The 12,836-nt window shown below is 42.8% G+C and overlaps 1 protein-coding gene across 1 annotated transcript; it reads right to left on the reverse strand.

The window, feature by feature from the left end:
* Positions 1-1,981: 1,981 nt before the first annotated feature.
* Positions 1,982-12,509, reverse strand: PTGER4 (prostaglandin E receptor 4). Its single transcript, XM_030237574.2, has 2 exons — positions 11,353-12,509; positions 1,982-4,128 (listed from the first exon to the last, which is right to left on the reverse strand). The coding sequence occupies exons 1-2, from the start codon at positions 12,181-12,183 to the stop codon at positions 3,535-3,537; spliced, it is 1,425 nt and encodes a 474-aa protein (XP_030093434.2). The 5' UTR covers positions 12,184-12,509; the 3' UTR covers positions 1,982-3,534.
* Between the last annotated feature and the right edge of the window lie 327 nt (positions 12,510-12,836).

The raw sequence follows: 12,836 nt of genomic DNA on the forward strand, positions 1-12,836 counted from the left end.
ATGTTGGCTGTGCCTTTTGAAGACAGCAGATTACACGCATCATGTTAGTGCACTGGCACCAGCCCTGTCGCGCCAGTTCGGGTCGGGCAGCAGGGGTGTTCCCCACAGCAGGAATGTGTAAGCCTGATTTAAAACAGCCCAAGCCCTCTGACAGTACATCCTACACCCTTAACCGTTCATAAGGCTAACTTACCATGGATCAGAGATTCAAACTAATCTACAGATCTTCACAGAAACCACTGTCTGGTACAGATACTAGCTCTCATCCTGCCTGTGGTGGGTGGATCCTTCAAGCCCTGCCACAGGACAGGGGCTTGAATTGAATTGGGGCTGGGGTTTGGGGTGTGGTTGAAGGGTTGGAGGTCTAGCAGTGTCTCTGTAAAGGGTTTGGGGTTTGGGGTGTGGTTGAAGGGTTGGAGGTCTAGCAGTGTCTCTGTAAAGTGTTCAGCAAAGCGGTGATCTGGGACGTGTGGGCAGGATGCTGCTGGAAGTGAGGGAGGGGGACTGCCACTTAAAGAACTAGCAGGGTGGACGGAGTTTGAGAGATACAAGTTTGCTATGAGAAATTTCTGTACATTTTCTGTGAACATGGAGGACTGGGGAACGTGGATGGTGATGTGAAAGTCCTGAGGGGATATGGACCTCTGGGGTTTGGGAATATAGGGGAGATATTGATGCGTGAGAAAGGAAACCCTTTTGTATATATGGAAACCACTCATAATACCTAGCAAGAAAATAAGCTTTTAACCTCCATGTGGCAAATTAGACTCTTCAAACTTGTAGCCTTATTTTAGACTTGTTAAGCTGAGGGAGGCCAAGGACTGTAATCCAGTAATGTGTCTGTGGTCAGTGTTGGAGGAAGGTGCTAAACCTGAGTGGGACTGTGGGGCAGGTGAACAAGATGTCACTACTGTCACCCTAAAAAAAGGCACACTTGTCCCGTCCTGCCCAACTGCTCCTAAACACTCATCTGTGTTTGCAACTAGGCAACAGAAGCGCTCTGATTTTGCCTTTGTGCACTGCCACGGAACTGTGGCAGGCAATTTCAGTAAGCTCAGAAGACTTAGTGGGCTGTTTGGGAATCATGGAGTTCATTCCTGAGGGAGTTCATGTTGATAATGAGTCTAGTCCACTATTGACACATTGTGGGGGCAGGAGGACCTGAGGCCTATCCTGTTTGCTAAGGGAAGCTATTTAAGATGGTCTATTCTTCCTTAAAGCTCTTTCAGACTACGTGTAGTTCTCATCAGTAATGATGACAAGGAGTAATAAAGGCATATGAATGAAATAATTTTAAAAATAGAGAGCCCTTGCTTGTTTAAATATTTACACACCGTAGATACTCAACTCTGTCATTGCATAAAGTACCTATAATATTGGTGTGCTGCCATGGGCCAGCTGCAAAGGTGTGGTCCCATATTGGTACATGTAGTGTTATCTGCCAGTGGCAGTCCCACCTTCCTGCTATGCCAGGTGCTATTTCCTGCTTTAGGAAGTATGGTGAGTCTGTTCTATTTGTTGGTCACTAGTAAGCAACAGACCATAGTGAGGTGGTTTAATTGCAAAGAATTCAGGCAGATCTTTTATCTGTAGATCTGTATCAAATCTATAGCTGCAGTAGGAGCTTGGGCAATACTGTTCTCCAGCTTAACTGGTGTAAAGTGGCTGCTGCTGCTGCTGCAAATATTTGTGCAGAGATTTAACTTCAGTTTCCATATGTATGAAGGCAAACAAGCTCAACTCCTCCGCTATCAAAGGGAAATGTCCTTGTGCAAATAAAGAATTTTTGTGGCTCTATGTCTGTGCTCTTGGGGATAGTTTTGATGACAGTTGTTTCTGATGGTGATCATGCTGTGGTGTTTTGGAAACTTATAGGACAAAGTATATTTTGGCAGTAGCTAAGTGCAAAGCATTCCAAGATGGGAGGCTTGTTAAGGCAAGGAGTTGGCACTGAATGGCACACTCATGTAGACATCTGAGATCAAGCAGAACATTTGCATTTAATTGTGATCCCCAAAGTTGCTTTGGTCAGTACAACTGCTTAAACATGTCAACATAAGGCTCAAGATTTTCATTACAATGTAGCATTCACATGAAAACACTTTAAGCAACATAACATGCTTTGTATTTGACAAAACATCCCCCAAATATCTGTACAGAATTATTTTGATACACAGTATTTCTGGAACAAGATCTAACCCTCACAACATAAAACACAAACCTCCTTTTTGTCAGTGGTTAACAGCTGGCTTTGGTGATGTGTTTGTCATCAAAACTCTAGCAACGAATGCTTTTCAAGGTGTTTAAGACTGCGATATAGGTCTATATAATCTATACTTTAAATGAAGATTCTGCTTCCATGGTTTCATACATTTACTTGATGGAGTATCAGATTACACAGTCGTAAAATTCTATTTACTATTTAAAGTAAAATGATAAATGTTATGAAAAAATACCTTTATTACATCAGTGATGCTTTAACTAAAGTGAATATTAAGACTATTAACCAGGAGTTGAAAGTTTCAGGCCCTGATATTGAAAGCACTTCTATATGTCCTTAACTTTACATGTAAGGAGTCTCCCTGGCAACAGAGGGACCACTCTGATGGGCAATGTTAAATGTGTGCCAAAGGTGTGCAGACTGTGGGCCAAAGTACTCAGAGAGGCGCCGTGTGTTACAGAGAAAAACATTCTCAGAACATAAATAAAATAGTTTTTTTTTTTAGTATATACATATACTGAAAACTAATATTCTTAACTAGAAGGATGTGTTTTCTTTTTCTCTCTTAGAAAGGTATATATTCCCATTTCACTCAGAAAGTGCTTATGTATTCTCAGCTCAATAATTATCTCATCAGCTGTGAATCTAGCATGAACAACAAATCTAAGCTAAGAATGCCTTATCAGCAGGAAATACTGAGGGAAGAGAAGGCTGGCAATCATTTCTATATACCTTGTATTCATAACAAACCTTCTCATAGAGAAGAATACACTTTTAAATATTTTCAATCCTGATATATGTACAATGATAAAAATTCACATTTTCATGCTTTAGTGAGACACTTTAAAATCCTACTGCAGGCAGCTCTTGAAATAGCTGTGTCCAGTTACTGGCAGCTGCCTCATATTCAGCTCAGCTCTTGATAGCTGAGCAGCCACGGAGAAGGGGCAAGAACAATTCTACCAGACTTGGAAAGGGAAAGAAAAAAAGAAAAAAAAGCAAGTGATGGGGTCTTTATATTTCCAGAGGCACAGTAGCTCTCCTGTGTCCTACAACAACACAAGGCAGTTCATGTTTCCAGTCCCATCAGACCTGCTTTGTACCATTTCCGATGCAGGGCCCAAGTGCAGTGTCTGTTCCACACAGTCCTCAGTAGTCTAAAGGAAATGTACCCATCACACAGCAAGAGAAAAATAGCCCTTTGAAGCACAGCTGAACCCCTCTTCCCATGAATAGGCAGAACACCTATCTATTGCACCAGTTTTTCCAATGTACCAGGAAGTATCCCCAGGGTTGATGCCTTTCACGGCTATCTATATGCACTTTTCTGACAAATTCAATGTCTCTGTGGGGAAGGTGACCTGGAGAGGGCCACTCTTGGGTGCAGAGCTGGCCCCACCACTAGAGCTGATCTCGCTCACCAGGAAGACGCTCTCGGAGTCGTGTCCCTGTGAGGAGTCCGAGGTGTCGGAGCTCCGCAGTGTCCTTACGGACGTGGTGTCAGACTGAGCCGAGCTGGCGCTGGGGCCTGGGAGCAGCGCGCGGCCCCCGACGCTGCTCTCGCTCAGCTCCGGGGGGTACAGCAGCGTCTGCGAGGTGCTGCTGATCTCCCGCAGCTCGCGCGAGATGAAGGAGGGCGACTGGCTGGACATGGCAGACGAGGTCCTGCGCCCATCCACGCAGTTGAAGTTGCCCCCCGAGTGCTGTCTCCGAGCCCCTCCGATGCGGCAGAAGAGGCATTTGATCTTCTCGATGGCTTTGCTGAGCACAGTCTTCCGGAGGAGGATGTAGATCCACGGGTCCAAAATGGGGTTCACCGAGGCAATGCGGATAGCTTGCAGGTCAGGATTTTGCCTGACATCTTCCACCGATTCAGGCCGGTACAGCTGGTTCACGAAGACACGGACCTACCCAAGGAGAAGGGGGGGAAGGAAGACACAATTACATAATTCCATCAGGATAGAAAAGCTTACACTTCAAAGCAGAGATCTAGATTTGCAGATGTAAGCTACAACAAAAGAGCAGGCTGGCAAAGTTAGGCAACTCAGATTGGCAGCCATGAATTTATTTATGGAAACAACAAAATAAAACCAGATGAAAATTGTAACATCGTTGTTAAATGTAGAAAAAGACTGGTTTTTTCTCTCTCTTTCACCTCATATTTAATCCCTGAATCTCCAAATTTTGGCTGGCATCTTTAAAATTTCCCAGGAACACAGACATAGACCTGTATCCTGCTTTCTTGGTATACCTCAAGTCTCATGCAACCTGCAAAGAGCTAAGTGACTGGGGAGACCTGACCAGTTCCTCTAGCAATAATCACTTAGAAATGAACTGAAACACACATGATAATCCAAGTACACGAGACTCTGTAGGCAAGTCCTGAGTTGTTGATTCCCAAGTTTAGAAATGTATTTTCCTGGCACCTGTCCTTACTGGAACTGTTTATATAACCACAAGTGTTTGCTTGCTGCAGCATGGTTTAGAAATACAGAAACATAAAAGAAAGAAAAGGAGGAAAAAAAACCCCAAAATGCAGGCTGCCCAGCTAGGAGATTTTTAACTGGCCAAGATAATGAGATTATTTCAGCACTGGACTAGAGTACTCTTTTCTCCTATACAGGCAGAATTTTGGTTTTACTTACAAAAATACTGATGAAATGGTCAAGAGTTTAAGATGATGAAGTTGATGTGTGAAATGACTATTTAATTAGTAATTCTAGTTTATCATGCACAAATTTTAAAACTGAAGGGCCCTGTCTTCTACACAGAAATGTATTCTTCACCTTACTCTGCTAATTTCTTCTTCAGCTGGTCTCTCCTTGTTTAGAAGCCACTTTTGTAAATGCTGCTGTAAGGTACAGTCCACAATGGAATTTGTTGTGTTGATTAGTCTCAAATAACTCTTCTCCATTTTAGCAAGACCTTATCAGTGTCCAGTTAGAGAAAGGCTTAGGAAAGCCACTGAAAAGTTAATAATGGAAGATTCTATTTCTTCAGACTCCTTCGGGTAAGTCAAGATATAGATCCCTTAATTATATTTTTATCTGATACAGTAAAAATCTAGTAGCAAAATTAAGAGGGTTTTAGAATCTTATCCTTGGCTCCTGAAATGAATCAAGGCCTGCCTAGCTATGAGGTTACAGTCATGGAGGAAACAAGAATTTAAATAAATGAGCCAAATTAGGAGAGGTCTCACAAGTAATTTTTTTACAAGTCCTCCATGAAAAGCCATCCAAGTCCAGAGGAAAATTTCACAATTCTTGAGAAATTTTCTTGCAGGAGGGCAATGTGGTGTCATTCAGCCTTGTCAGTATTCAGAGATGGAATATTCTCCAAAGCTATCAATGATATGTTTAGAATAACGCAGTCCCTCTGTGGAAGCTCTGTGCCTACAGTTGCTCTCAAATGGACTGTCAAACTGATGTTTGAGTGTATTTCCTTTCTCAGTACTTTTCTCTAGGTTTATGGGTAACCTAGTGAACTCAAGATATGGGAAAATATTGAATTTATAAAGCAATATAGGGATGCCAGTTCTATCCACAGTTACTTTTCTAATGATTTAAAACACTGCAGATGTCTTTCTGACTACTAATTTCTTGGTCTTATTGATCTGTTAGGCCAAACATGCCCTTCAGGTGCTTCAAAGGGTATTCCTATGCATGATGAACTTATTTTCATGGCTTTTGAAAAAAATTCTGTTAAGAAACTTTCCTCCTTTTTTTAATACTTGGCTTTATTTTAAACTATTTCAGACAATTTTATTTTTCACTGTTAATTTTATTTATAACTAATTTCATTATAATTTTATTTATAAGATCTTAATTTTATTATGTTACTTATGAATTTGACTGTTTGCTCTGTAGGCAGCTTTCCCTACTTATGCTGTGAATAAAGGATTATTAAGTAAATTATTGATAAATAAGTTGTTGCTCCCAGGCAACACCGCTAGATGGCGCGGCTGCCCCGTGGCAGGTGTGGATCTTTGTATAATATTTGTGTACATGTATAATGTGAATATATGTAGGAAGTGTGAGTGTACATATGTTTAATATGTATGTGTTTATGTGTATAAAGTGTAGATATGTATAATGTGTATGTGTATTTGTGTAATATGTATATGTGCATGTGCATAAAGTGTAGATATGTATAATGTATGTGTCCATGGGTACAATATGTATGTATAATGTGCAGAGATGTATAACGTGTATATTTAACAAATGTAATAATAATGTATATAACAAATCCACCTGGACCACACAAAAAACAGAAGGCACACTTTGAAGACAGCTGAAGAAATACAAAGTTCAACTTAGGAGACCTAGCTTACTTTTTTTTTTTTTTTAACTAGGAGCTATAGTTACACGTCAGTGATTTAATAGTTGGATTGTTCTTTTGATAAGCAGCACGTGAAATTGAGGTACCTATTCCACCTCTTTCTGCCACCTGGCAGACTTTATGGAAAGACAAAAATGTTTCCCAGTGTTCACTCTGTAGCTGAAAAGGATGGCTGAAAAGGATTATTGCTAATGGTACAGGACAGCTCGTTCTATGCTATCTCTGCATGCTGTATTTCCTTTTGACAGCTACGCAGCATGTGGAGGTTAACAATTCACAGAGTGGACCTAGTCAGTGAAAACTTTGATTGTAAAAAACTGTTTCTACTTCCCAGAAGATTCCCATAGAAAATGGATTCCCCAGAATGTCATATGCATTTATCAGTTCAGACCTATTGTTGTCTTACATTAATCACAATGGAATAAAAATTTATCCGTGTAGGAATGTAAGTTCTTTCCTTCTTTACTTACTGGTGAAATAACATTTAGATCACTTAAAATTACAGAAAGAGATGTACCCTCTTTTGGCTACAAATCCTCTGCTGCAGGAGGTAAAATGATAAAAGATACTGCCTGTCATCTTCTAAGCAAGTGCCAAGTAAGTAGAGTGCGCTGCTAAATAAATTATCTAATCTTATGCTTGGATTTGTGCAATTTGAAATCCTAATTAAGAAAGGAAGCAAACTAGAACAATTCAGATCTCTAAAAAATAGGGTTTGTATATTAGGTTTGCAGCTATATAATTCAGACAACAAATCTTAAGAGTACTAGCAGTTTATTTGCAATTAAGAACTACACACCTTGAAGGTACATCATGCTCCAGACAGGCACTTGTAGGATCAGAGTCCTTGTGCTGTTTGAGCTTTTCCTTTTTACTAACTACAGATGAAAGTCATGATTTCTAATCCTATGAAGCATTATAAAGTGACTTTTATAGTTACAGTCACACTTGTAATTGTTTCCACAGTTTCCACCTGCCCTCAAAATCTCCCCACAATGTAATATGATAAATAAAAAAAACATATGGTAGTAAGCAGGAACAAGTTTTGCAGCTCCAGAAGCCAATAACCTTTGGCCTTCAAGGTCTTACTGTCTGCTTGGTGACTACTCTACTGCCAAAAAATCATGCCTGACACCTTGCAGTTGGTCACGGATGGTCCCTAATACTGAAAAGTTGAAACCAGCCAAGCCAAGCCAATTAGATCAATTAAATATAAAGTTAGAAAATCCTAATCATTTAATGCAATCAACAAGATGTACACCCTGAAACATTATGTTTTATTTTTCATATCACCATAACTTAAAAACAATGTTCAGTGGTCAGAATGAGAAGAAGGTCACACACTTAAAAATTTTAAGAGTATTTGACAGACTGCTGGAGTGAATTCCAGACTGAGTAGTGTGTGCCTATTTACTCTTGAAACAGCTTGGTATTTTCAGAAAGGCCAGATAAAACTTTCTGCTCTCTTCTTGACAAAATCTCTCCTAATATAACTTATTCCCTACATTTTACACTATGCAATTCTAATTTCTAAAAAGCTCAAAATATTTTAAGAGATGACATAAGCAGTGTGGAGTCAAGATGCAAGTCAGCACATAAGTTACGTGCTTTTCTTACTTAATTTTTAAACTATTGTCAGATTCATGTCTTTCATACCCCCTTGGCACATTGAGAACACACCAGTTTATATAAAGTTTCCTTCACAAATCTATTTTTCATTCATCTGTTTTTCCTTGATATATTTGATCAGCCTTCTCTCAAGTTCATTCAGCATTTGGCATAACCCCCTATAATTTTGTTACAACACTTGTTATTTTAAACTTTTGCAGATTTTATGAATAATCACTAAAACTCTAAACTATGTGTAAATCATATGCTGAAGCATCTCATTATTAAAACCTGCTGTTATCTGTGACTCAGTTGTTCAGGGCTGTTTAATACTTCAGATCTTGAAATGTTTTTCTATCAAACCATAATAAGTGGCTCCTGTTGGATTGACCCGATCTGCTATCCTACTATCTTAGAAAGTGTTTGTTCTAAAACGTTAAAGGTTTATGTGTTTCTTTCAGAAGTTGCTTTTCTTTGACTTGATGGTTTATTGAGCTGAAATCATCAGTGGGAGTCAACTCATCAAAAGAAAACTTAAGTCACAAAGCACTCTGTGAGCCTGCTTTGTGTATCTGAATCATGCTGGCACCACTTTTATGGTTCTTGATGACTGCCAGGCTGACCTGGGGACTCCTTAAAACTCCTCCGAGTCATGAAAATGTAAGTCTATTAGTCGATATTAGTAATCTACTTCGTCTAATGGCTCTTTCTAGGGATTTATACAATAAAGGTGTTACTTCTCTGAGTTTCCCCATACTTCACGTCAGTGTCCTGTGCATCCAGAGGGCTTAACACAGCAGCATACCTGGCACAAAGCACCACAAGTGGCTGTGGCTTATTCCCACAGAGGGAGGCAAAAGACTTAAAAAAGCTACTTAACAATGAGGAAATTTAACCACACTGGACACTGTGATGATGTGTATATATGTGGTTATTTGTGTTTGATTTTTTAGAAAAAGCTTCCTTTTATTTTTAGTCATCCATCTACATGAAATGAGAGTTTCTTACATCATTTTAGATAGAGAAAATACATACTGCTTTACCATGTAAAAGCTAACTTATGTAAACATTCCCTAGGTAATACTCTGCCTTTGTATGAAGTAAAATCAAGGTCTGGGAGAGCTATACAACTTTATCACCTGCACTTCACATAAGTGTGCTATATGCAAGTTTTTCACTAGCTACTGTTTAAATAATAAACTTTTTGCCTCACCCAGGTTCATTAATTTTAACTCTCAACAATCCAGTTCACTTTCTGGTAAAACCTCCCTCTTGATTCCTGCTCCCCCCCCCCTCTTTTTTTTTTTTTCCTAAAGTATTATTTAAGACACTGGCTAGGTGCAAATGGAAATAAACTATTTTATTTTGCATTTCACATTCAGACTTCTCAGCACGCCTCTTGCTGATTTGCTACAGGATAAGGCTTAGCTTGTTTTCTGAAGCTGGTTGAGTCCATCACGACAATGTATTTAATTCAGAGAACTTGTTGTCTGCATTTACCAAGCACCTCTTTTGAGAATGAGGTGCTTGGTAAATGCAGAGAACAAGTACTTCATACTTCTTATGAAGTAGCTGTTTTGATGCTAGATTAATCAAATTAAGTACTGTCACCACCCAGTACTGTCGGGGTTTTGGCCACCTGATACATCCCGGTGCAGCGAGTCCGCTTACCCCTGCTGTTTCTGGAGCTGGACTGCCGGGCAGGCTGGCACAGTTCCCCGGTCTAAGGCATGTGCTCCTCCCGGGGACACCCTGTGTGCAGCTCAGGCAGCACCTCTCAACCTCCTCTGGACGCCAGGCAATGAACACATGGCACCATGCTCGGTCACGCCTTGCCACCACACCAAGTGACAACGCCGAGGGAGAGGAGATGGCCACCGGTAACGGCCGGGACCCCGGGGCTGCAGCACAGCCACACTTCACTAGCTCCTGTTTGTTACTAATATTGACAGCTCTGACCAAGCCTTATCAATACAGCTCCTCTGAGCAGGGGGACAGACTCGCTGACACCTGAGTCCTGTTCACATGCACTTCTCCAAACTTCTTTACAGTAACAGACACTGTTTTGCATCTCCAGCTGGCCAGCTCTACTTGACATACATGGCACCCCCTCTCTGTGACAGAGGGATCACCCTACTGACAAGAAACCTCCTTAAAATAGTCCTTCTAAAAACACCTTCTGTCTGACAGCCACTGCTTTAGTCCCTACACTGTGTTTTGTAAGATGGCAGATAAAGCAAGCCAACTATTTGTTTAATGTCTCTGAGCCAGAGTAGGACAGGATTTTTGACAAGCTTTATAATGGCTGTTGGCAAGCAAGAACTCTGCCTTTAGCTGGTGGATTTGGGGTTTTTTGGTCTTTCCTGAAGATTGGGTGAAGGAATAGAAGAAAATGGATCCTATGTGTTCAATTTAATAACACTAATTGTATCAGCCTTTTCAGAAAATGAACAATCAGTTGCCATGTTGTTTGACATTTTAGCATGATCTCAAGGCTTATGTGGGCCAGATTCCTCCAGCATTCACTTCACTGAGCAATACACCGACAGGTGGTTCCACTGAGTTCACTCCTCCCACTGTGTGGGGAACTCTTGAAAGGATGCCTGTGTGGGATCTACCCCAGAGATGGTGCATGAATCCCTGAGGAGTGGAAGCTTAGCTTAGGCTTTGGTTGTGAAAAACCCTCTATGTTGCTAGTGCCAAGTGAACACAACTCTGTCCTTCTTTTTCACATCAGAGACTCTTGCACCCTACAGCAACAGCATGCACATTTTAAAAACACACTAAATAGCCAGAAATGCAGGTCAGCCCCAAGCCTCATGTATCACAAATTAATTTTGCAGGTGTACTTTAAAGTGCCATTAGCACTCAGGATTTTACTATGTGGATTCCAGTTGAACAGTGAAACAATTATAGAGATTTTTGGCACTCTTAATCAAGTAAAGGATCCCAGGACTTGGGATAAACAGGTTTCTCTTTCTGTAAATGTAAATCTACTCAACTTTCTCTTAACCATACATGTATGCTAGCAGCCATTGAGTTAATGTAACAATTTGTGACACCAACTAGAGGTGTCACAAATAAGCACCTATTCCAACAGGAATCTGACAAACACAGACTAGAAGAAGAAAATATTCTGCAGTAAGGGTGATGGAACAGAAGAAGGGCTGCATTATGTTACTCACCACCAGAGGAATGGAGCAGATGACCATGACCAGGGAAGTGGCAATGAGCAGAATAACCATCTGGATTTCTGCTCCAGCCATCCGACGGAAGCTCCGGCGTCTGCGAAAGTCAGATAAACGGCTGGAGGTGGTGTCTGTCCCCAAGGACATGCGTCGCATGAACTGGCGGTGCATGCGAATGAGGGCCACGCACACCAGGATGTTGCAGATCACAGTCACCAGGATCAGGAAGGAGCTGAAGCCCGCGTACATGTAGGAATATGCTGCATGGGTGGACACGTTTGTTCGCCAGTCTATGAAACACCAAGTGTAAGGGTACTGCAAAGTAGATTTGCCGAGCCCCATGCTGGGGAGAGCGCAGAACAGCACGTTGGAAGCGTAGATGGCAAAGAGTGTGAGCCCTGCCAGCTTCTTGTCTACGTAATGGTTGTAGAAATAGGCATGGTTGATGGCCAGGTACCTCTCTATAGACATGGCACAGATAATGCTGAGGCCAGAGAGACCAAAGAACAGGAGGATGAAAGAGCTGTACTCACACAGTGCAGCTCCTCCTGGCCATCGGTTCTGCAGGTAAGTGGCAATTGTGACTGGACTCACCAGGCAGGTCCCCAAGAGATCTGTGACTGCCAGTCCACAAACCAGCGTGTAGAAAGTGGTCTCCTTCTGCTCCTTCCTGGACTTGCAGAGCACAACGATGGCTATGAGGTTGCCCACCACGCCGAAGATGAACATGACAGTGGGGATAGTGGGGGGCTTCCCGCCTTCGGCCCCGCTGGCGGTCCCGTTGGCGGAGCCGTTCGCAGGTGGCATGATGGTGGGGTCGAATGACATGATACCCACGCTGCAGCTGGCGAGCTGAGAGACGGCAAGATCGGGTCCGAAAAGGAAAAGCCGAGAAAGGGAGGGGAGAGGGTTGTATAGCGCAAAAGTAAAAATTCAAATGCGCGAGAAGTTATTAAAACAAACAAAAAAAAAAAAAAGAAAATGAAAAAAATGGTGTGTTTCAGTTAAAGAAAGAAAGAAAAAAAAAGTCCTAAAATGAGGACGAACCGGGGTGCCGTCCGTCAACCACCGACCGCAGCCGAGGGAGCCGGGGCTGCCTCTTCCTGCCGCAGCGCTCCGCGCCCAGCCCGGAGGGGGATCGGGGCGGCCCGAGCCGAGCCGAGCCGAGCCGAGCGGAGCCACCTCACCGCCTCTCGCACCGACGCCGGGGAGGGCTCAGCGCGGCGCTGGGGCGGCGGCTCCAGGTGCCCTCGGGGCGGCGTGAGAAGGTGCCGGGGCGCGGTGGCCGCGGCTCATCCCCTGCCGCCGGCCGGCGGTGCGCTGCGCTTCGCTGTGCGGAGCGGAGCGGAGCCGAGCGGGCCGTGCGGGACGCGGGCACGGTCTCAGCCCCCGCGGCGCTCCCGCCGAGTTTCGCCGCGGAGGGCGGGGGCGGCCCGGGCCGCTGCGCCGCCGCTCCCCGCCCTCTCGCCCCATTGGCCGCG

Source organism: Serinus canaria, chromosome Z (genome assembly GCF_022539315.1).
Source record: "Serinus canaria isolate serCan28SL12 chromosome Z, serCan2020, whole genome shotgun sequence".
NCBI lineage: Eukaryota > Metazoa > Chordata > Aves > Passeriformes > Fringillidae > Serinus > Serinus canaria.

What these genes read in the sequence shown, in the direction of transcription:
- PTGER4 (XM_030237574.2), bottom strand. Translation starts at nt 12,183, where the DNA reads ATGTCATTCGACCCCACCATCATGCCACCTGCGAACGGCTCCGCCAAC. An exon ending in TCTGCTCCATTCCTCTGGTG is followed by an intron (nt 4,129 to 11,352) that starts GTGAGTAACATA and finishes CTCCTTGGGTAG; the next exon opens with GTCCGTGTCTTCGTGAACCA.